The following is a 25,463-nucleotide window of genomic DNA, read 5'->3' on the forward strand; positions in this document are numbered from 1 at the left end:
AAAAAAATGACCATATTTTTGTCAAATTTAAAAGTCTTTAATCATGTTTTTAGATAGATTCTGTAATACCAAGAAACGTTACTAATGTTCTGTGCGGATCAAAGGGAACCAAAACCATGCCAGTCCGTCCTTCACATAGGAATCTCATGTCCAATGTCCTGGAATCTGAAGCCTGGATCACCAGACATGCTTCTAATTTTGTGTTTGAAATAATACATAGATATACAATTTTGAGGCAGTCATACAGTATGTATTTACTCCTGATTATTTTACATCCCAGGCAGAGCGACTAAGGATTTCGGAATCCAGAACCTACTTAACTATTTAAAAAACTAAAATTACGGTGAAATATTTCTTTATCTTTTAATATTTTAGTCCCTGCTGCAAGATGTAATATCGCCTGTGTCCACTGTTACAGGAAAGTTATCTTTAGTCCAGCCATCAGGAAGTCTCGTTATCTTTACACGTATCTGTATTGAGTTTATAAATGCGCTCGACGTGTCGTCGCCTTGCGTCCAACGCCCCGCCGCTCGTAGTAAAAACAGCGACAATAATTAATGATCCAATTAATGGTTTACACTGGCTTTTTATTGGGTTGTCAGGGTGATGGAGAGCCTGGAGACAGAAACCTCTGACCTGATTCAGCACTTCAGCCTCCAACTGAGAGGGGGCGAGAGAGAGGCAGAGAGAGAGAGCGAGAGAGAGAGAGAGAGTGAGAGCAGGTAGAAGATCAGGAAGTGCAAGAGAGATGGAGGAAGTAGAGAAAAGGAGATAGAGGACAAGCACACAAAATGACATTTTCTTAATTCTATGCAAATTAGGTAAAGACAAAAACAAATTGTTGGCTTGAATGGTTCCTTGGATCAATCCTATGGCACGTGTGGTCCGATATTTCTTCACTTCCCCACTCCCAACTTTCGTTTTCAATTACTGTTTCCAGAAATGGAAGAAAAACTAGCCTTGGTTATTATTAAATGTGTATAGAGACATTACAAAGTAAAATAAAGCTTGGAAGGAAGCAGTAGGCGTATGTACAGTTGAGGTCATAAGTTTACATAAGCCTTACAGCCAAAATTTTGAACAGGATGATTGGTGTTAATTCTTATTCTTTGGTCTTCTGGGAAACATGTAAATATCTTATGTAGCTTTTGATGGGCAGCACTAAATGAAAAATATAAGACAACAATATCAGTCAAAAAGTACAAGAGACACGATCTTGATTCTGACTTAGGGTAAGAGCGGGCCACAGAGATAAAATAAAAGAGGAGGGCTGGAGGAAGAGAGATAATAACGCAACATAAGCCGTGAAATAACATATCCTTATTAACTATATGACATACTACAATGTCATATTAGATCTTGTTGTGATTGTCAGTGTATCACGCGATGCATGTCTAATGAAGTGCAAGAACCCGGTTATTCTAATGAGACCCATCACAGAGCGTATTTTAATGTCATCTATTTAACAACAGAGTTAGAGTTCGGAGTCAGAGTTTCTTGGCTGGAGTTCACAGTGAGGTGTTATACCACAAGACCAGATCAAACTAAAAAACAGACAAAATTATTAAGCATGAACTTTAAAAAACTAGCTCATTGAGTGCAGGTAGGGACACTTTAGGGCAGCCGAATTTATTCCTTTTTAACATACTGTATTATGTTAAAATAAAATAACCTCCTCTAAGGGCAGTGGTCGAAATGCATCAATTAAAAAATGTGTCTGATGATGAAAATTCAGAAGCCCACTCTAACAATAAAGGTCTTATGTGATCAGGGAACTGTAGAGAGACAGGAAGGTGGTGAGTGTGAATGTTTGTCACGATTACATTAGAATATATATAACATATATGGGCGAAATAAGTATTGGACGCGTCAACATTATTTTCAGTAAATATATTTCCAGTGAGGCTATTCACATGAAATTTTCACCAGACATCAGTATTAACTCAAGAAATCCAGAAATATAAAGGATTCACAACATTAAAGTCCATAAATAAAGTTATGTGGAATGACACAGGAAGCGTCTTGAAGCTGTCATTACAAACAGAGGATTTTCCACGAAGTATTAAATAAATTTCACTTAGCGTGTTCGGTACTTTTTTTCCTGTGTCAATCCACTTTATTACACATAACTTTATTTATGGACACTAATGTTGTGAATTCTTTATATTTCTGGATTTCTTGAGTTAATACTGATGTCTAGTGAAAATTTCATGTAAATAGCCTCATTGGAAATATATTTGCTATAAAAAATGTTGACATATATATATGTATGTATATATATGTATGTATATATATATATATATATATATATATATATATATATATATATATATATATATATATATAGTTTTCATTTGGTATGTAGGTGTAACGTGTTCAGGAAAAGAAGGACATGAGTGTCCTCCATCGTCACAGGCAGAAACAGGAGTTTTTGACAGGACTTTACATTTACAGTTAATGCTCTTCATGGTGGAGCAACGCATACCATCGCCAGAATGATTTGTACTAGCCGGATTAATTAGTGTGCCAGGACAACAGGCGATCGTTTCCGAATCAGGAACATGCAAGCATGACGGAGTTCAGAAAAGTTTGACGCTAAGCTGTTACTCCACATCACGTAGCTGAACCGACTTTCCGTTGGCTGACTTTCCTATCCATGGCGCAAACATACAAACTTTTAGACGAGCGTAAGTTTGTATCAATACACTTAACTAGCGAGCCAGCTCTCCATACGTTATTACAGCACATTAGCTACAATGTTAGTTTCCCAGCAAGCAAAACACAAGACTGGGCATCACACTGGAGCGTTTAGTTGCCTGGGTTATCCAACCCTGACTGAGGAGGGAGAATGTAGTCTTCCTCGTAAACTTCAGTTATTTTTTCATGAATGTTTATTGTCTACATCTGCCCCTTGAATTTTCCAGTGTTAATGTCTACATCTGCCCCTTGAAATTTTGTTACAAATAAGCTTGGAGTAAACATTTTTTACGTAAACACGTTTTCTGTTCTTGTTTTTATTACAGGGAAATGTGACAGAATGTTACATGGTAGTTAGGGTTTAGGTTACAAATCACTGGAGTATTCCTTTAATTATAGATGAAGCCTATGCACGTAGAGTTAAAGGTGTATATATGTGTGTGTGTGTGTGTATGTGTGTGTGTATGTGTGTGTGTGTTGAAAGACTGAAAGTGTGAATGTGTGAATCATGTGTGCTCTTCTTTCCTGTTTTTCTTTCTCCTCACTTCATGCACTATGCTCTCTGCTGCTGCCCGCTGGGGTGTGTGTGTGTGTGCGTGTGTGCGTGTATGTGTGTGTGTGTGTGTGTGTGTGTGGGCACTCACAGGAGATATAGATGGCCACTGGTGGGATCAGGCGACGTGGCATAGCAGCGATACCTCCTCTATGTCACTGGTGAGCCAAGTGGAGCTCAGACCCACTCCCTCGCTCTCTCACTCTCTCACGCTCTGTCTCTCTCTCTATCTCTAGTCTCTCTCTCTCTCTCGCTCTCTCTCTCTCTCTCTCTCGTCATATCATGATTTCAGTTGATTTATGTTCACCTCTGCATGTCTTTTTTTTTTCTTTCCTTTTTTCCTTTCCGCATTTCTTTATCCCTCGCCTGTAGGGGACAGTCAAAGGGGAAAAAGAGAAACTATTGAGCAGGCACACATCTTATCAGAGGGCCAAAAGAAAATGGTGCGCTTTTGGGGCCACTCGTTGGAAGAGGATGCCGAGTGGGGCGAGCCGCAGGTTAAAGACTCGGGCGTTGACACATGCAGTAGCACAACGCTAAATGAGGAGCATAGCCATAGCGAGAAGGTACCGGCACCTGTTCCAGCCTGCATTCTCTCTCTCTCTCGAACCTTGAGTTCATTCTATTTGAGTTCTTTCGCTCGTCTCGTCTTTTTCCTTTACTTTCTCATCTGTTTTGTTTCTGTTTATTTGTTTGTTTGATTTATTAGTGCTTTGGTTTCATGTGTGCGTCCGTATGTGATGGTGATTTGCTTTATTTTGTAGAATAGCCTCCGTTTTCCATTTTCGGAAAATCTTTCCTCTGTTTATTTATTTAACTTTTTATTTCGTTTATTTTTTTGGTCATACTTTTTGGGTTTTTTTTTTTTTTTTGGGGGGGGGGGACTCTTTTGCTTGCTTTGTGGTTTGTGGCTTTGTAGCTGCAGCTGGTTGGCTGATCGTACCGTAGTCTCGCGTACTCGAGCTCGAATGTAGCGGGAGCATCGCTAACACCTTGTCTCTCTAGGTGCATGCCCTCCCAACCTTCTGTCATTTCCTGTGTGTTGGTGCCACATGGTGACCTTTCCTGTTCCTCTGTAGTGTGCCTTCCTCACTCCCTACACCCACACCCACGCCCACGCCCACGATGCACCCCAAAACCTGGCCACCGACTGCAGTAAAGACATGACATCTGAATACGTGCACAACATGATGGGCTGAACACAAGGGGTGGGAGATCTGGGTTTTATTTGGGACAGACGTGTTTTTCTTTTTTCCCTTTCACTGTCACGTAGGATCGAGATTTTCGATTACCATTGGTGCTACTTATTATTAATCTTATTTTGTTTGTTTGTTTGTTTGTTTGGGTTCTGGGGTGGGGGTCGTGCTCTCCGTCTCACTCGCTGTGATATTTTGTCTCCTTGTTTTTGGACCCAACTACTCATATTTGTGGCTTTTTGTTTGCTATATTAATTGTGGGGTTTGTGCTTGATGCTCTTTAGGTGGGTTTGCATGTTAATCAATGATCACATAAACTCACAAAATTTGCATTTCTGTAATTTAAAAAAAAAGATTTTATAAATTTTGATTTAAAGTAATCTAATTTAATAAATTTTAATATATACTATATATATATATATATATATATATATATATATATATATATATATATATATATATAATGTTTATGAGTATATATATATACACATATAAATAAACACACACACACATAAAACTTCTCAGCTCTTCTGGTTCAAGATCTTCTTTGACTGATAAAATAGAGTTTATGTGATCACCTGGATGCTAATAGCAAACGCTCCTTCTTCACCCCTTACCTTCCTCTCTACCTGTCAAAATGAACTTGATTTGAAAGTCATGGGTTTAAACTTTTTTTTTCTTACTCTGGCTTTGACCTCGTAGCACCCTGTCACATGGCAACCGTCCAAAGACGGAGACCGTCTCATCGGCCGCATTTTGCTCAACAAGCGGCTCAAGGACGGAAGCGTTCCTCGTGACTCGGGAGCTCTTCTGGGGTTAAAAGTGAGTCTTGCACCAAAACCTACACACTGTATGGGTTGTTAAGATGAGACATGAGAGTCTGAGCTTCTAGCACACTCTAGTCAGTTTTTGGAGACACGTGATGAGAGATCAGAGAGCGAACTTCCTGGACGGACTTCCCTCCTATAAAGCATACCAGAAATACCTAACACACTGAAACGTGATTAAAATCCCCAACGGCTCACAGCTAGACGTTACGTAAAGCAATTTTCCTCCAGTAGACTCTGTAATCTCTTTTCAAGACATATTTCATTTGTGTGATACACAGGAAGAAAGCAAGTCCAGGCACAAATGCCTGGATCTTTAACTATTTATCTGTAGTCATGTTATTTGTATATTTGCGATGTTTGGTATATTTATGGATTTCCTGTTAAGGATTTAAACTTAGGAAATTGACAAGTTGTGGTCTTTTGTAGGACTTGCAATTGAATCTTTAAGGAAAAAAATCTAGTGCAGATTACACTACATATATATTACTATATATGTATAGTACTATATTATATATACTATAATACTATATATTAGTTGTTAAATGCAAGCTTCAACTGTTTCATTATACCAATATACATATGCAACCAAAGGATTTTTTTAAAATCATACATCAGTAAATAATTCAGTAAAGAATTCTATATCATTTTAATATATGTGCTTTAACCACATAGAGGATTTTTCCTTAAAATCCCTCTATGTTTAGTTATTCTTATTATGGATTAGTGTGCTGTCGAACAGGGACGGTGTGTATAAGGTTTTTTTTTCTTTTTTCTTTGTTTTTCTTTTTACAATGTAAAAAGAATCCAATCAAAAATAATGAAGTGCAAAAATCTGAGATTGCAAAAGCTAACCTCTTCGTGCTTGCCAAAACCATTTTGCCTTTTAACTGGTGTGATTTATTTATTCGTTTTAATTTCTTTTCTTTTTTTTTTTTTTTTTTTTTTTTTTTTACAATTTTTTAATAAAAGCACTTGTATAAACAGTATAAAATAAATTTCATTCGAAAAATGTTGAAATGTTTTCAATGTGTTCGAATTTCCAATGTTGAAATGTGTGAATTCTAGTTTTAAGAATAAAATCTAAAGAATAACAATACTACAGTTGCATGCTTTTAATTCATTAGTATTCATTTTAAGATTTATTTATGAAAGATTCATAAAAAATTTTTTTACAATGCATATTTCATTCACTAGAAAATTGTTTGTGTGTGATTTGGACAGGTGATTGGGGGAAAAATGACTGAGTCTGGTAGACTTTGTGCGTTCATCACTAAAGTAAGGAAAGGAAGTTTAGCAGACACTGTCGGACATCTTAGACCAGGTAACTATCAGATTTCTCTCAGGCTAGCACTGTAGAATATCACTATAGAAGTTCGATTGAAAAAAAGAGAAAGAAAAGATAAATTGGCTGTGTTTAGAATGATGTGCAACACTACAAACAGTTAGCAGGAGTAATATTGGAATGAAATTAATATTGCTTTGTATTTGGATATGAAATGAAGGGTCATTTTTACATTTTGACATGTGGTTTATTTTATTGAAATCGTCATTATTTCCGAGTTAAGTTTTTAGTGTTAATAATTGTAAATTGTAAATAAGCATTTTGTGTGTTCCTTTTATTCCGTAGGCGATCAGGTCTTGGAGTGGAACGGGAGAAACTTACAAGGAGCCACATTTAAAGAAGTTTACAATATCATTTTAGAATCCAAGCCAGAGCCTCAGGTGGAACTGGTGGTGTCCCGACCCATCGGGTAAAGTCCTGGCCATGCACTGTCCATCTCTATCATCCCTATCTTAGTATATGATCATAAATGATGATCATAAATGTGAATGTAATGCAGCAAACGGTTTCCTCAATGACAGTGTGAGATTCGATTGTACAGGGTGTCCGAAAAGTCTCCATACATAGGGGACTGTGTTTGCCAGCACCACGTCGGTTCTGCCTTCGTCACTGGACGTTCGTGGACTTCTCGGTCGGTCCGCAACACTTCCAGTCTTTGTGAATTCGTTAATGATTTTGGCAGCAGTGTTGTGTTTTCCTGTTAAAGTGCATCTATTATGGTTTTTCAAATATTACCTTTCATGTAGTGTGTTATAGAGCTGTTTGTGAATATCAAAAATCTGCAAAGTTTCAAAAATCAAAGCGCACAACAAACGGAGTTATCGACTCCCAAAAGAAGGAACCGGTTCTGAACAGCTGAAACGAGTCGTCAGTGATTCCAGACTTACTTCCTGTACAAACCTACGTAGGTTTGTAACAAAAAGCCCAGACAGACGGAGCTGAAACTCGTTATTGTAGTGGGTGTTTGCTTTTTCGAAACATGCTGATAGCGGTAGACCAATCACAACAGACTGGGACATCTGACCAATCAGAGCAGAGTGTGCTCTCTGAAAGGAAGAGTTTAGAACGAATCCTTTAGAACGGATCATTGAACGAGTCGTTTTTTGACACTGGGGCAAAAAAGGTAATGCTGCAGTTTAAATTATGAGCACGTGAAAGTGTTTTTTGACCTTGGGTGCATGTCAAAAAACTATTGTATGAGACCTTTAAAACAAAATTAGGCACGTTTCAAAACCATAATAGGTGTGCATTGAAGTCCATCGCAGCCATGAGAATGATTTCAATACATTCTTTAGTCATTCAAGGCATTCTTAAAGGCTATCTGAAAATGAATAAATATATATATATATATATATATATATATATATATATATATATATATATATATATATATATATATATATATATATATATATATATATATAATTTCAACTAAGTATGAAAACCTTTGGAAGACATTTTGCATAAAAGTGTTCATTTCTCCTATGTATGGAGACTTTTGGGACACCTTGTATTATTTTACAGCCGAGAGAGCAAAGGGATAACACTTTATATAGAGATTTCCTGAACAACCAATATTTATGACATTGCTGAATTAAGCAATATCGTACTGTACAAGCAAGAGTGTGATTATACGGAATAACGGCACGGCTGTAAGTCGCTGTAGCTAACCCCAACTGTTCTGATATTCAGTACAACCGCACGATTGCGAGTGTGATGTTGCTATTCTATAAACAAGAAATTAATATCGAGTAACTGACTCTTCGGACGCAGTGTTCCGTTTATTTTTCGCTCCGCTAGCAGAAACAGATCCCAAAACGAGCCACTCTCACTTTATAGCATGTTGACTAGCTGGCTAGCTAGCTAGCTCACATTGATTTGACCATTCTGGTTAAAGGTGCTAGGGGTGTAATAGGCGTCCCTTCTTCCTTTTCACCTTCATCTGACAAGCTTTCATATTTTAAGTCAAAAGTGATATTCCTGAAAAGTATCGTGTGCCATGTCCGCTGATGATGTCACTAAAACTATTGTAGTAACATTTTTATTTGGATCAGAACTCCCTGTTTATGTGTATGACATTAATTATAAGTGAACAGAAGAGATCATTCAATTGTCAGTTGATATTATTTGTATGACAAAGAAAATTTTATCCCGAGGAGCCTAGACCTATGACGTAAATATTGTTGTCTTGGGAACCTTAATATCTTGAATTAACATCCATGCACACTCATTACGCTTTTATTGGTCACCGTAGACGTTTATTTTTAGGACACTTAACGTAAAGTCCGTTCCCTTTTTACACCTATAATTTCATGTTGTTCACTAGGCAGTTTCTAGCGATATTTTGCTGATGTTTTGTGCTTGAAAAAAGCCATCTTTATTGTCTTATTTTATTTGTGTTTTGCCCTATCAGAGAATATTTCCCCAAAGTCCTGCTCATGCATTTAACCTCCGAAAGCAGCAGTAGTTTGGAAACCTTCACCTTGCTTTGTGCTTGTAAAAGCCGAACCCTTAACCCCCCCACCCCCCCCACAAAAAAAGTGCTGATGTAGGATCAGCTCCTTCTTTCCAAATTTTCCAGGCTGCAGACGATATTTGAGAACAAATTAAACTGATTTCAGAGTAGCGTATTGGTCCAGACTCTAATAGAGACTAATGTGATGCTTAGGGCCATTAAAAGCTCATTAAAAGGTCTCTCTCTCTCTCTCTCTCTCTCTCTCTCTCTCTCTCTCTCTCTCTCTCTCTCTCTCGCTCTCGCTCTCTTTCGCTCTCTCGCTCTCAATGCAGAGATATCCCCAGGATACCAGACAGCACACACACACAACTGGAGTCGAGTGAGTAGCCACCGTGTGGCCGGACGCGAGCAATGCACTTCTGAATAACTCCTGATCTTCTGAATATCATATCACATCTCTTTCTTACACCTTTATCGCTTTCTCTGTCTTCTTTCCCTTGGTCCCTTCTGCCTTTATTAAATTCCACCCGAAGGTTCCAGCTCATTTGAGTCGCAGAAGATGGACCGGCCATCCATATCCATCACATCTCCCATGAGCCCCGGCATGCTGCGAGACGCACCGCAGTACTTATCCGGACAGCTCTCTGTGAGTTCCCACAATGCATCACTCGGTTTCTCAGAGGGAAAGACTGGTATGGTGGCTGTTATTTTAACTGCCATCTTTAATATAAAACCCGTATTTCTTACACTAACAGTAGGTCCACTTGACTTGAATGCTGACAGACGTTTATAGGGCTGAAAATATCAATTTATTGATTTTGCTTGGGGAATTAATCTTTGCATGGATATCAGGATCGTGTAGAGATACAGAATATAGAAATCAATAAGACATTGTAGGTAAGGAATAAAGAGCTTTAGGACGTGCTGTCACAGGAAAATAATCAACGAGAAGTATTTTATTCCTCTTATATCACAACAAATGACTTTATATCCATTTCTAGTTATATGTAATGTTGAGGAACATATGCAAAAATGTGTCAGTTAATGTTTTTACTTACATTATAGCAGCTTTAAACAGTCATTCACTCAATAGTATTTTTTCTCCCTCTTCTAATCTGTCTCTGTCTCTGAGATTAGGTTTTTCTATAGAAATTAGGACGTATTAGAATGAGCACTACGATGTGAACGTGAGATTTGAATTACGGCTGTGAGCTGCTGTCAGAGCTGCTGTTATAGACAATGAATCAACACCTTCTAACCAATCAGAGTTGAGAATTCAGCAGCACTGTGGTATAATGAGATATTTAGCGGGGGAAAAAAAGAAATAAAAAAGCACTAGAGGCGATTTGTTTTAGATCCTGCTCCACCAAAACAGATAGTCTTCATAGCCATCCTTATGTTATTACCCATTCCACCCTTCGCGTTACGATACAATTTTTCATTTTATTCAGTAGCTACCTTAACTAAGAGAAATATAATATAATATAACTTTTTAACATCGTTCTCGGTCTACCATTTAAGAGTGGTCTTTGAGCTTGGAAGCTTTTGGGAAATTCAAGCCTCATAGATGTAGATGGAACTTCTTTATTTGTTGTTTGTAAATCAGATTGTATTGCTTTAAAATTCAGCAGAGATGGCCTGGATCAGCGGGACATCCATTGGTAGGTAGTGAACAGAACAAGCATGTTAAGTACTTAGCTATTGTTGGCAAACACTCTGAAGGCGAACAAAGGCGACTCAAACACAGATAAAGTTCTGGAACGGCTCCACGGTGCCCGCGCTCGGCCACAGAGCTGGAGCTCACCCAAAGGCGAAAACACCAGACCTGATCACGTTACACTCACTCACTGAGCTCTAATTGTCTAGCTGTAGCACATTCTAAAAGCAGAAGACTCACCGATGTACGGTTTAAAGAATGGCATTCCGGATAATTAATTAAACCTCGTGTTTTGTTTGCTATTATTTGCTGAATTTGCCGCAGGACGACTAAAATAATTCTATTTTATCATAATTCTATTATAAAACTCTATTCTTATAAATAGAGTGTTCACAATATGAACACTCTATAACTTAATTATTAGCAATTTAAACACTATTTCTACAAATACAAAGAAGACGTACAGAGATAAAGGGAATGTGATATGGATTAAAATAGACACTGATCGTTTTAGGACAATCAAGTGCAAACGTTTGCACAGCCTTATGAGAAATTAAGGAAAAGGAATTATCGTAATTTATATCAGTTATATATTTAGTGTGTTAGGTTTCATTCACGGCTCCTTTATTACTACAAGTCAAATCAGGTCTGGAGATTAAGAGGCTCGAGAAAAAAATTATTAATTGTGGTTTCGTGATAAAACGCACCCACATATTTGGTAACATGTTGTACTTGTGTAAAAAATAATAATAGAATAGAGGTAGGGGGGGCAACTTAGTGGTTATAATGTTTACCTCGCATCTGCGGGGTTGGGGGTTCAATTCCCACCTCTTCCCTGTGTGCAAACGTTTGCACTCGGCTATATTTCAGGTGGAAATGAACGAAACTTTGAAAAGGCTGATTTTTAAAAATGATTTATACTATCCAATAGATAGGCGAACGTTAATCATTTCATGTTGGAGTAATCATTTTAGTACTGTTCCATTCTGAATAAAAGTTACAAAACGGGTTGTTCATGATCAACTTCCACATAATATTTATCCTTATGGTACATATTCTCAAACTCTTCATTGTCTTTAACTCACTGAGATGTGGATATGTGTGTATGCATTGAGTAACACAATCTGGTGTGTTTTTATGTGTGTGTTGTTCGCTCGGGTGGAGATTTAGTTTAAATAGAAGCTCAGACTTCTGAATTCTCTCCAGTCCTAGGATGATCCATGTGACAAATTCAACCAAATTAAAAATCAGGCTTGCTTATTTATTTATTTATTTTTTTATTTATTTGTATTTTAATGAGATACCAAACACCAGGATCTGAGATGATCATAATTTGTTGTGAATAAGCGGTCGAAAGACAAGGCACGGGAACTATATTTAGCATTTTGCAACCTAACATTTACACAAAGGATTCTTTATGGGAAAGAATCGACTAAATGAAAATGACTCGGATGAAAGAAAGTAAATGAGAAGCTAATTATTCGCATTCAGAAGATGTTCCGCCTGATTGTCTATGGTTATTTTCTACAACTTCAGCCTGAACTTTCTCTTAAAAAAAAAAAAGAAAAAAAAAAAGAGAGAAAGAGAAATTGCGCAGTAACCTGCTGTGTTTAGACTGAATCTCTCCCTGAGCTCCTCTAACACTGGTGCTGTCATTCTGGGTTTAGTTTCATTGCATTGTTCCTTTGTTTTGTTCTTGTCATTAACTTTGCTTACCCAGAGCCAAAGCCTTAGTAGGAGAATAGAGCCTTTTAACCCTAGGGTTCAGGTAATTCACTCTATATTCCACAAAGACACTCATCCCTGTGCCCCTTATCCCCTTATATATCTCCCGCTTCTACTAAAAGCACAGCAAGGAAATGGCTGCGTTCTCTGTTTATTTCCTTTTGCTTGTGTAATTTTAGTATTACTTTTATTTCCTTTCTACCCTGTTTTTTATCTTGGAATGAGTTTGCAAGAAACTTTGAATGATTTGCATGATCAAAATGGAAAAAGGAGAAGTATTTTAAGAGACAATTATTGCCTAAGATTCCATAATTACTCATCATATTCCACCAATGTGTAAGGAGTAACACACTTCAGGCTGTGCGATTATAGGAAAATAATCCATGCCATACTTTCTTATAACGACACAGCCTGTTTTTTTATTGCTCTTATATCACAGCAATTACAATTTAGAGTTTATTAATGAACGCCATGTCGTGCGTTTAGTTACATTTAACGTCGTTTGATCACCGGCTTCGCTTTTTTCTCACTCTCGAATACAAAACAATGCAAGTTGTTACCTGTTACAAAGAACTGGCACTGGAGACTCCTTCCATAAATATTAAATCAACATCACCTCGCAGAAAACTTCACCATATCAACATTATACTTTGTCTTTGTAATAATACATAACAACGGATTAATTTTAACCTATTGTTCACGTCACAGCTGGAACTAACTGTCACAGCTGTGCTGTTATAGAAAAGGAATCAACGCCTGGTGATTTGAGAATTCAGCCGTGCTGTGGAATAAAAGAGAAATAATATTTTGAGTAATTTCATATGTTACATTATGAAATGAAAGATTGTGACTCGAAATGTAGTGCGGTTTATAAGGAAACAAATTGAATTCGTTCTTTCCATGTCCTGTAATTTCCTGTCTTATTCAGCACCTCTCCTCTTCAACTACTTTATTTTTAAGTGGTTAATTAGTTGATTTTGAAGTTAGAGGTTAAAATAATAATAATAAAAAAAAGTAACATTACAGTACCACTAGAATTAGATCAGATGCAAACAGTACACTTCTTAACCATGTATGTGCATTGGGGTCCAAAAGTCTGAGACCACATTGAAAATCTGGGATTTTGTTCTTTCCATTTAAACCTGGAAATTTACAGAATGTTTTAGAATTTTGGAATATTAAAAAAAAAAAACAAAGAAAGAAAGTAAATGTTCGATATCTTGAATATTTAATATTCAAGATTCCACACTATTTATAGTTGGCTCTTTAAATGTAATCAAATGTGTGATATTGACCGTGTTAACTGCTTGGTACAAAAGGTCAGATTTTTGTCATGCCTAATCTCTTCAATCGAAGCACGTGTTCAGACGACACTGATGGATTTGGTCTAAAAAATTGATCATAAGATTCTGCACAAACTTGTGGAGCCCGTGCCAGCTCGAGTGCACACTGTCATTAAAGCAAAAAGGGGACGTATCAAATATGAAGAAACTCTGAAATTCATGTAAATATTTCAAAGATTCTACTTTTCACTCCAATCATTGTCAATAATATAATTATTATATCATTATTTTTTTAATCTCTCTTTTAGACCACAATCTACAGTGGGGGATAATAAGTATTGAACGTGTCAACATTTTTTTGACACGTTTTGAAACATGTTTCTTGTGTGACACCTTGGTAACAAAAAGCCCTTTTATAGACCATGAATTTACTAACCCAACTGATATTAATTTGCACAGATAGGAGGTATAATTACTTACGGATTTCAGCTGGTTCATTGCCTTACCTTGCATTGGAGAATTGCTTTTTCTTAGCGTGTTCAATACTTTTTTCCCGTGTCATTTCGCTTTATTACACATAACTTTATTTATGGATTTTAATATTGTGAAGTCTTTATATTTACGGATTTCTTGAGTTAATACTGATGTCTGGTGAAAATTTCCTGTGAATAGCCTCACTAAAATATATTTACTGAAAAAAAATGTTGAGGCACTCAATACTTATTTCCCCCCACTGTAGATGGCTTTTATCCAAGTTGATTTAAGAAGTGATGCTGAATCCAATCCAAGAGTTCGACTTGAGCAGTTGATAGAACTGCACAGTGGCTCTCTGATACTTCTCAGATTTGAGCTTACAACATTCTGGTCAGAGCACAGAGCTACATCCCACGGCACATTTTTCTAGCAAATGATGCTGTATTAACATTAAACAGGGATGCTTAAATGAGGATTCTTAAAACATATTGTTTTAGATTCGTAGCAACTAATAGACAAAAAAATGCAATTGTGCAAAGGCAGAAAGTTGGATAAAATTGTTTAGAAACTTGGGAATCCAAGAAAAATTAGGAGTGTTAAGAAATATAGGAGGGGGCATTGTGACTTAGTGCTTAGCACGTTTACCTCACACCTTCAGGGCTCGAATCCTGCCTCCACCCTGTGTGCACGGAGTTTGTTTGTTCTCCCTGTGCTTCAGGGGTTTCCTCCGGGTACTCCTCATTAATCCCCCAGTCCAAAGACATGTGCTGTAGGCTGATTGGCATTTCCAGATTGTCCGTAGTGTGTGAATGTATGTGAAATTGTGTCCTGTGATGGGTTGGCATCCTGTCCATGGGGTCCCCTGCCAGTTCCCTGGGATAGGCTCCAGGCTTCCGTGCAACCCTTTATAGGATAAGTGGTATGGATGGATGGATGGATGGAGGAAAACTAAGGAGAAACTAGGGGAACCCTGAGAACTTGGGGGTAACTGTGAGAAGCAAGGAGAATAAGACGAACAAGGAAGTGAGAAACCATAAATCCTGCTCTCTTGAAGCCTTTCCCATAGTGGAAAACCTCTGTTACAAGGCTCTGACACTTGACACTCTTTTCAAAAATGCCAAATAACCATTTCCTTACAGATAAAATTCACCATATCAACATCAAGAATTACATTATTGTTATTATTATTATTATTACTACTGTGATTTGAAATAGCTGGCACTGTTATAGAACATCCATCAACATCTTCTGACCAAACATGATCAAGAATTCAGCAGTGCTGTGGGAAAAGTGTGTTTATATGAGCCAAGCCAAGAAATTTCAGAACAGATGATAAAACCAAGAAAATGCAACAAAGGAATGCACATTTGGGGCCTTTGGGGCCAATTAGCATACTCTAGCTACATCGTTATACCTGACATAACTACACCGGCCTCCATCAGTATGAATTATATTTGACTTTTTACTTTCTTAAGCATAAGCTGTGCACCCTGAGTGTTCAGCATAAAAACACAACCAATCTATTTAGTCAATTCATAGTGTCACATATAGACTATAATTTTGTTCAGACTCTGTCAAAAATGAACTGTCTCTTCACTTTGAATATGTTTTAATAATATCATAATCAGTGGTGCAGTAGTTAATTTGGTGAAATTCCCTTCATTTATGGCTTCATGTGCTCCTCTGATTAGGCTTTTATTTCCTACGAATGGTTAAACCACTTCCTGCTTGTAGAGCGAAATCTTGATATGATTGAAATCTTTGTGTGTATGTTTTTTTCTTGTTTTTTTTTCCCACTCTCTTGCCTGACCTCTCTGTGTTTGTCTACTGCATGAGAAATCAATTTCTGCTGTATGCTCATTCCCTTGCCTGTTAATCTGTTTATTTTAGAGCAAATTTCTTACTAATTAAAGCTCATTACAGATATATGCACCTAGCACAAATAGCAACTAAGTGATATATCATGATAAGAACACTTGAAATCATTATATTTAGAATTTAGTATAGTTACTGGTTCATACTTAAATCATAGCATGTATGCCAATAAAACCCTATACCATCTATCAAACTGTGTGCGCCTGTATCATGCTATACCGAAAAAAAGTGATATATTATAGGTGATATAGATTGAATTATGGAATTTTATACCATTTCTCTGTTTAGTAACAGTGTTAAATTTATCCATACATAATTTCTTCACATTCATCACATCTTAGTGACCAGACATGCATGTATATAGTGTATATAGTGTATATTATAGGCATTATTAAGAAAGCAATGACTCCAGAGATGTCTTGATCTTTGATCAGGTTAAACTCTGGTATGATAAAGTGGGCCACCAGCTCATTGTCACCATCCTGGGAGCCAAGGACCTGCCGTCACGAGATGACGGACGACCAAGGAACCCCTATGTCAAAATCTACTTCCTCCCGGACCGAAGGTAAGGGTAGAGGAAGCTTATTGGGACGTTAAATCTTGCTTTATTGCAGCACCATTTGGTCTATTTTGCTTTCCATTCAACATATCAAGAAAGATAAAAAGAAACCATATGTGATCTTCAAAACAAAACTTTTTTTATTTTATAAAAGTGACTTTAATAGCTTTGTAATTCTGACCAGATTTCTGAAGCATAGGAAATCAGACTTGAGTCTGGAGAGGCTTTTGGTGTTCCCGGCTTCCATTCTACCAATGGTGGTAAATAAAAGCAGTTTGAATTATTGTTCCTCCAGTGACAAAAGCAAGAGGAGAACTAAAACGGTAAAGAAGTCATTAGAGCCCAAATGGAACCAGACGTTCATGTACTCGCCAGTGCATCGACGTGAGTTTCGTGAGCGCATGCTGGAGATTACGCTGTGGGACCAGGCGCGAGTCCGTGAGGAGGAGAGCGAATTCCTCGGAGAGGTACAAACATGCAACAGTGTGTCTAGACAAGCTGTCAATTTTCACAACATTGCTGGTTAAAATTAATGAACAAAAAATAGCAACACAGATTTGGGGCACGGCGGCTTAGTGGTTAACACGTTTGTCTCACACCTCCGGGGCTGGGGGTTTGAATCCCGCCTCCGTCATGTGTGCATTTAGTTTGCATGTTCTCCCAGTGTATTGCGGGTTTCCTCCGGGTACACCGGTTTCCTCCCCCAGTCCAAAGACATGTATTGAAGGCTGACTGGCATTTCCAAAGTGTCCGTAGTGTATGAATGTGTGTGCGATTGTGCCATACAATGGGTTGGAACCCCATCCAGGGTGTCCCCCGCCTTATGCCCCAAGTCCCCTGGGATAGGGTCCAAGCTTCCCAGTGACCCTGTGTACGACATTCGGTATGGAAAATGGATGGAAGGATAGATAGCAGCACAGATTCCGTACACACCTAATATACATAAAGGTAATTAGCTGAATTATAGAATCTATGCCAAAGCTCTTTAAAGTTGTTCTGGTGACTCATGATGGCCCAACACCTCAGTTTTTCCTTTGTCACTCTTTACATGCACTAAAACTCCTTGCAGCTGTACAGTTGTTGCAGCATTTGAATGTTTTGGTGTTTCCTTTCAGATTCTGATCGAGCTGGAGACAGCGCTGATGGACGACGAGCCGCACTGGTACAAGCTGCAAATGCATGATGTCTCTTCGATGCCTCTGCCCAAGAGTTCCCCCTACCTTCAAAGGAGAACGATGCATGGAGAGAGCCCAACTCGCAGACTACAGAGTACGCCTTTAACATTATATCTCATTCATGTCTACATACCTACATCCTGTCAGTACGACATTCACGTCATGTATATTGGATGCATCAACCGATCCACTCAGACGTTCATTCATTATAAAATAAATCATGGACGCCATTTTAAAATTGACGATGCAGTAATTATAAAGATTATAGTGCAAGATGTCCAGGGTGGAGCGTTCGGTTTTCCACCAACATAAACAGTTCATTTGAAACTAGTTTTAGAGCTACACAGTTGTCTTGTTCTTCTGGAAACCTGTTGCTACAGGACATTTTATTAAGGACATGTACTTCTTAAAGAAATCATGTTTGCCGTGAAGTAGTGTGAACCGGTTGGCCGATCGCTCTTGTGTGATCCTTTTCTTGACCTCGTTGTCTTCGCAGCTCACGGCTCGTATTCGCACAATTCAGGTAAAAAAAAAAAAAATCACTGCATGTCCATTTCATCGTGTTTAGCAGCTATAAATCCCCACCACTCTTCCCCTTTGTTTTTGTGAAAAAAAATATAACACTAAATAAAACGGTAACGCTTCATGTACAATAACAGTACATGAATAACCACGCACTAATATCTGAATGAATACGTACTTAAATATGAACTAATGAACTAATAACTAGCCTTAACTACAGCGGGAGTCTTATGAATTCATGTGTGAATAACGTCCACCTTACGTGCTTTGTTAGTTAATATATTAATTAACACGTAGGAGAAAACTAAATCAAACATGCTCCATTAGAAAGAATACGAATTAAACGTGCATAATTTCTAACCGTTTATATAGTTTGCCATATACAGCTACGTACATCAGTCATCATTGGAATGGCGCTGGAGTACTTTCATAATTTACACTGATCCTCCATAGAAAGGCGCACTAATAATAAACACCAATCATTTCATCTCGACTTTTTGTATCGCTCTCCATTCATTGCTCTTCAAATCCCACCGTAGTACTAGTACGTGCTCTGGGTGGCTCGGGCCTGAGGCACTGTTCCTTTGCCCACAATGGTGAAATGAATACATTAACATTTATTCATTTAGCAGACGCTATTATCTGTTAACATTTTAAAACCAGTGTACTATTTAGTTTACACCTACGTGTTAATATCTGGTTGTTATTCACACATAAATTTATAACACTCACGGTGTAGCTAAGGTAAGCGCTTTATTAGTTTGTGATTAGTACATGCCTTAACATTAGTTCATATTTAAGAAATATTTTGTGCCAGATTATTCATGTACTGTTATTGTAAAGTTTTACCAATCAAATAAATACTCGACGTTTCTCTTGTTGTCAGCTCCATCGTGACTAACTTTAATACATCCAAACACCCAACAGACTAACAAGAAAGCTCTTCTTTTATGTTATTAACTTGCAGTGTTTGGCTGTCCAGAGAAAATGCTGTGCCATCATTTTCCTTAATAACTCAACCCTCAATTTATGTTTGTCCCATCCCTTTTTTGAAGTTGCTTCTGGTGGTTTTTCCGGTGGAGATTACGTGGGTTTTTTTTTCCCTCTATGAACCTTTGATAGTGAGAGAGAATTGCACATAACTTTAATCAGTTTTTGCACTCTGTAGAACGTTAGCATCCTTTCGCTTTCTCTGACTGCTCTTGACTGCTCTTCCATCCTTCTACCAAGAAAAAAAAAAGAGTGCATATATACGTGCGAAATCCGACTGATCTAAAAAAAGGAGTGCTAAAACAGATTCTGAGTCTAAGAAACAGAGAGAAGTGTTGTTCACCTGGTATTGCTTTAAAAGCTTGAGTGTCCAATTGCTCTGTTCATGTCTCAGTGAACAAAAAACAGCTCAGTGACATGGAAAAAGTAAGTACACCCTTACATTTATCATATACCTTCAAATCCATAAAATTAGAATCAGGTGCTCAAGATCGGGTGTCAGTGATTAGAACCTGCTCAGGGAGTGCAGGTGGAACCTGTCTTATTTATACCTCTCTCATATCTAGTGTCTGGTGTTCGCTTTGTTATTGAGGTGTGTGGTGTCATCATGCCAAGATCTAAAGAGTTCTGTAAGGCCTTCAGAAAAAAGGTTGTGGATGCTTATGAGTCTGGCAAGGGATTTAAAAAGATTTCCAAATTATTTTAAATACTTCATTCCATTGTAAGGAAAATCATCTACAAATGGCATACATTTCAAACGACTGACAATTTGTCCAGGACTGGTCGTTCCAGCAAATTCAGCCCAAGGGCAGACCATCTAATGCAAAAAGAAGTCTCAAAGAACCCCAAAATTTCATCAGCTTTTCAACAGCTTTTCAGGAGAAGCACCTCATACCAACTGTGAACCACGGTGGTGGAAATGTTATGGTTTGGGGTTGCTTCACTGCCTCAGGGACTGCACAACTTACATTCATTGATTCAACTATGAATTCTGCATCATATCAAAGAGTGCTTGAAGATAACGTGAGGCCATCTGTCCGTAAGTTGAAGTTGAACCGAAAGTGGAATTTTCAACAGGATAATGATCCTGAGCACACTAGCAAATACACCAAGGAATGGCTCAAAAAGAAGAAATGAAAGTTTATAGTCATTCCATATCAGTTGATTAATCGATTATCGACAGGTACCGCCCAGCTTGATTATCGGTATCGGTGAAATCCACTATTGGTCGACCTCTAGTTTTCCTCAACTAAGAAAAATGAGAAGAAACTCTCAGAACCGGTCAATCGGACAACAATTAAACTTTTTCCTCCTCACCTTCATAGGGGATTATAGAAGAAAATCCATTAAGATGCACTACATACTGTATGCTTAAATTTGCTAATGTTAAAGGATGCAGAAAAGTGCTTTCCTAATCCTAACTTGTTGGGTAGCATTAGCAACCTTTTTGACTACAGTTATTCTATTTTTGTGACAATGTGATATTTTGTGCTACTTTTGTTTTATGTTCTAGGGGGGAAAGACTAGGACCCTACTGTAAATGTCTTCATCTCTAATACTCCGTCTAATAGTTTAGCTAATTTAATTAGCATTTCCGCTTTATTTTTGAGACTTCACACCATAATAACGAAACAGATTTAAAATCATGCTGCAGGCAGTGTAATATAATAATAGATTTGTTATATATATATATATATATTTTTTTTTTTCTGCTCTCGTGTAGGATCTCACAGGATCAGCGACAGCGAGATTTCCGATTATGACTGTGAGGACGGCGTGGGAGTCGTTTCAGGTGATCACACCACAAAAACACTGCACATTTTCCTACACAGCCCGATTTTATTTCAGCTGTCAAAGGACGCTTTCAGACCTGTTAGTGTGTTAGTGACCTGTTAGTGTGTTTGCCGAGAATGAATCAGAGGGTAAATTGATTCCTTTGGGTCATTTGATACTTGATTTGGTTTGGTTTCAACCCGTTCGGTACTCTGCAGTTGCAGTTTGTAGTGAAGGATGTAGCATGTGCATGTATTTAGTGTTTCGTTGAGGTTAAGAATGTGTGTTTTCTACCTCATGCAGTAATGAAAATCATCGTTCATTTTGGTTCAGAACATCAGAACTGTGAAGTGATGCATGATGGGGCAGTTCATGTGTTTTACAGCTCTGAATCTGCCACTTTTGTTGCTTTGGGCTGAAAGATGTTGCTGTGTGGTCTCAGGCAAAGACACACACACACACACACATACACACACACAAACACGTCTTTTAAATTCTCATCCATCCCTTAATAGTTTCTTAGGTACAGCTTTCCGCATTTCCTTTGTCTTTGTTCTCTTACTTTCTCTCTCTTGTGCTTATTCTTACTCTTTTCCTCTTCCTCGTTTATAAATGCTGATTCGCTGCTTCCCCCCTGCATGAGTCGATTACTGTTCAGAAGAACAGCTTTGTCTCTCATTGAATTGCTGGCTTGTTTTCATCTTTGCTGTATTCAGCCAGAAATGCAGTGTGCTGCAGAGGTATGTGTGTGTGTGTGTGTGTGTATATATATATATATATATGTATATATATATATATATATATATATATATATATATATATATATATATATATATATATATATGTGTGTGTGTGTGTGTATGAAAGAGAGCAAGAAAGAGACAACTATTGTGATACAGTGATTTCTCAGTCCGTACATGATTTTTTATGATGTTTTTTTTATTATTATTATTGTTTTGCCAATAATTTTGGCAGTATATTTTCCCAAAAATGCTTGATTTCGCTGCGTCTTTTTTCAAACTTAGCTTTTTTTTTAATTTGGCGAAATTGCAATTGCACAAAATTGTTTTGCATGGTCTTTTGCGGTGATGTTTGTTGGTAAATGCACCGTTTTAGCTGTACTCATGTTCGACGCACGTGACTCGAAGAGGGCTTTGACTGAATGCGCGTTGCGATGACGTCACGTGACGCGTCTTGGCCCAAATCTGCGGAAAATCCGCCAATAATTTTGAAAGATTGCAAACTCCTCCGAATATTGTGGAGTTACTGGGAACGCAAAATCGTCAATTCCTGATTTCTAGCAGGCAAGTAATGATTTTCCTGATTCATTGATTCAAAATCCACCACGGCAAACTGCATCAGAATTAAAAGAATGAAAATAATATTGAATTGTCTGTTATGTTATTCCTTACTTTGGTCGTCCTGAAAATCATCTTTAAAAAGCAAGACAAATAGAAAACCGCTGAAACAGGGGGGAAAAAATCGTTCTTCTCAAACGTCTTTTTAAATCCGCTGTTACGCCTCTGCCTATTTAATGTGTGTCACACTCCACTGGATAGCAGTCAACTTCAGTCATGGCAGCCGCTGGCCTTTAGCTGTAGCCGATGGCTGGATAATGAACTCTTTCCACTTGAGTGCGCATGCACCCTTGCCGTCATTATTATGCTTTGAGTTGGGAAAGGTCAAAGGTCATTTCACTGATTACATCTTGTATACACTGAAGTCAGATTCTTTATAGGATTAACAAAAAGGAAGAAAAAAAAGACATGACAAAACACAACGACAAAAAAAAAAAGAATCGTTGGATGTGGTTCCAGTAGCTGAGATCACACGTTATACGGTCATTTATTGGAATCAGCTGATTATTCTCGTCATCTGTCATATACTAGGGATGTGCTGATACCAAGTTCAACGATTTTTTTTGTACTTGTTGAGACCGACAACAATACCTTGTCATGTCATGGCAAACTCACGACTCCATTTCCCAGAATGCACCGCAAACTACAAACATGGCCGACAACTACAACTCCCAGTGGAACACACAGACCCGTCACCTTCTCCCGAGGACTAATCACACACACCTGTTCCCAATCACAAAACACTACTTAAGAGACTGCTCATTCACAAGGTCTTTGTGATGTAATATGGTCTGTTGCCATAGTCTCTGTACAGTACCAAGTCGTTCCATTGTTTTGTCTATTCTGGTTTTGATTCTGTGTTGCCTTTGATGCTCATTTCTGCCTTACATGCTCTATCCTGTTTTCCTGATCGCCTGACCACTGCTTGCCTTTGTTTGTCTTTTGCCTTTCCTTCTGGATATTATAATGTCTATTAAAGCACTTATCTGCACTTACATCCATCCTAACCACCTTTACGTGACATACCTATACTGAAATGAGTAACATACTTAATTATAATCAGTCAGAGGCTTCTCAGTACATTTTATTTAATTGTTTTTTTTGTGTGTATTTTTCTAGTTTACATAGTTGTCATTTAAAGCAGCCGTGTTATGCTACTTGGCTCGTTCTTTATAATGTTAGCTAGTGGATTTTAAATGGAGTGCATTAGCTAGCTACATTATCGAGGTGAGTGTTAGTGGACAAATACAGTTGTACATGAAGTACGTTTGTGTTTTACATTGACAATCACCGATAGTGGCTGATTGTCAAGAACAACATCCTGGCTGTCATAAGTACTGTTATTTTCACTGACCCAGTGTTGTCTATTGACAGCATTTTCAGATGCATTTGTTGATATGAACGAGCTCCTTGTGCTGAGTTTTATGATATTGGAGGAATTTTCTGTCTAGAATATTGAAATTTTCACAGAGCACAGTTTGCAGTCCGTTTAACACGAATTGCCGAAATCAATCACGAAATACACAAAATGTCTTCTGTTCGTTAGTACGTCAACGTACACTAGGTACACACTATCGCTGACACGTCACTTTATCCCATATTCTCTCTGCAGACTACAGACAAAATGGGCGGGACCTCCAAAGCTCCACCCTCTCTGTGCCTGAACAGGTCCTCTCATCCAATCACTGCTCACGGTCGGTGGACATTAACCGAGCACGTTCACGATCACCCAGCGTTCCCCCTCCTCAGAGGTATGTTAACTTCTCTTTCTCATCCCTATCTGTTCACCCCGAAATGCTAACGTTTGCTTACAATGACGTGGACGCTGTTTAAGTCACATGATACCCTTATCCTTCATTCATTGTTGCTGTGGCATCTTTGGGTTTAAATATCCAACTCCTATGTCCTGCACTTCCAACGTTGTCTTCAAAATGATCTTGTCCTTTGCTATGCTTTAAAACGTCCAAATGCTTGTGTAGTTGTACTGATATTTTTCTCTGTGCCAAAGTAGTCTTAACCTGCAAGAAAATATGAAACTTAACTTTTCCTTGTTTCTTGTATAAAGGACATCTTTATACCTTTACAGGGTTCATTAGCAAGTGAGTACATGACCATGTTTTGGTCACAGAGAAATGTACTGTAATTACTAGGTTTAAAGTAGTAGCTAATGTGATTTAACTCAGTTTGGCAAGCTAGCTAGTTAGTTAAGTGCATTAATACAGTTTAAAGGGATACACACTGTTATTTGAATACATGAGTATTCAAATAACAGTGTGAAACAAAACAGCAATGAGTCTTTGACTAATATTTAGGCTATGAGATGTGGTGTTCAGTTTTTGCGTCATGTATAAAGATATTATTCGAGTCTGGCTAGTGTCTTCTGTTTTATATTTAAATGCTAGCAGAAGAGTTAGCTGCTAGTTATATTTGTATTTTGCTAATTTTTTTGTTGTTTCAAGCTAATTAACCTGTCTAGTAAAATTGTTAGTACTAACAGCTAGACTGCACCGTGGCTAATGTGCTTAGCGCAGCAGGGGTGGGTTTCAGACGCGTTTGCTAGCTTGGTAGTGCACTAATTTCCCCACTCCTGCTTTAGTGTGTCTTTTTCTTTAGAACCTTTGTGCAATTAAAATGTACACAATCGAAGACCTTAAGGGCTACTAGCTATGTTTCCATCCAAATTGCGAATTTAACTGTGAAAAATTGGAATATCGCACAAAACATTTGCGAATAAAACACCTTTACCATCCAATGTGTTCAAAAGAACAAAATCGTCACTGCCGGGGAAACTTTCGCAACTCGCTCTCCACTATTACTTTTCTGAGCAAATTATCCAATTACACGATTTGTTGAGGCAAAGTCACATGAATTTATTTATTTATTTTGCTGCACGTTGAGGAATTTATTCTGTATGTGTTTTCATCGTAGTTTATACGCTTGTCTTTTTATCGAATTAAAGAAATTATCCGCCTCAATTGAGCGCGCAAGTTGTTAATGTG

The 25,463-nt window shown here is 37.8% G+C and overlaps 1 protein-coding gene across 16 annotated transcripts in view; it reads left to right on the forward strand.

Annotated features, from left to right (window-relative positions):
• rims2a (regulating synaptic membrane exocytosis 2a) overlaps positions 1–25,463 on the forward strand; it is a 208,532-nt gene that overhangs the window by 100,808 nt on the left and 82,261 nt on the right. For 7 of the 16 annotated variants that reach the window (XM_053674994.1, XM_053674997.1, XM_053675003.1 and 4 more), the window contains 13 exons: positions 3,623–3,816; positions 5,149–5,268; positions 6,498–6,597; positions 6,904–7,027; positions 9,406–9,452; positions 9,607–9,719; positions 12,451–12,498; positions 16,522–16,652; positions 16,921–17,113; positions 17,762–17,915; positions 18,318–18,344; positions 21,057–21,125; positions 24,077–24,215. In XM_053674994.1, the coding sequence (XP_053530969.1) occupies positions 3,623–3,816; positions 5,149–5,268; positions 6,498–6,597; positions 6,904–7,027; positions 9,406–9,452; positions 9,607–9,719; positions 12,451–12,498; positions 16,522–16,652; positions 16,921–17,113; positions 17,762–17,915; positions 18,318–18,344; positions 21,057–21,125; positions 24,077–24,215 (1,459 nt within the window). Of the gene's footprint in view, positions 1–3,343; positions 3,412–3,622; positions 3,817–5,148; positions 5,269–6,497; positions 6,598–6,903; positions 7,028–9,405; positions 9,453–9,606; positions 9,720–12,450; positions 12,499–16,521; positions 16,653–16,920; positions 17,114–17,761; positions 17,916–18,317; positions 18,345–21,056; positions 21,126–24,076; positions 24,216–25,463 lie in introns of all 16 variants that reach the window. The other 9 variants (XM_053674996.1, XM_047150371.2, XM_053675004.1 and 6 more) reach the window with 7 other exon arrangements.

Source organism: Ictalurus punctatus, chromosome 23, assembly GCF_001660625.3.
Source record: "Ictalurus punctatus breed USDA103 chromosome 23, Coco_2.0, whole genome shotgun sequence".
In the NCBI taxonomy this organism is placed as follows: Eukaryota; Metazoa; Chordata; class Actinopteri; order Siluriformes; family Ictaluridae; genus Ictalurus; species Ictalurus punctatus.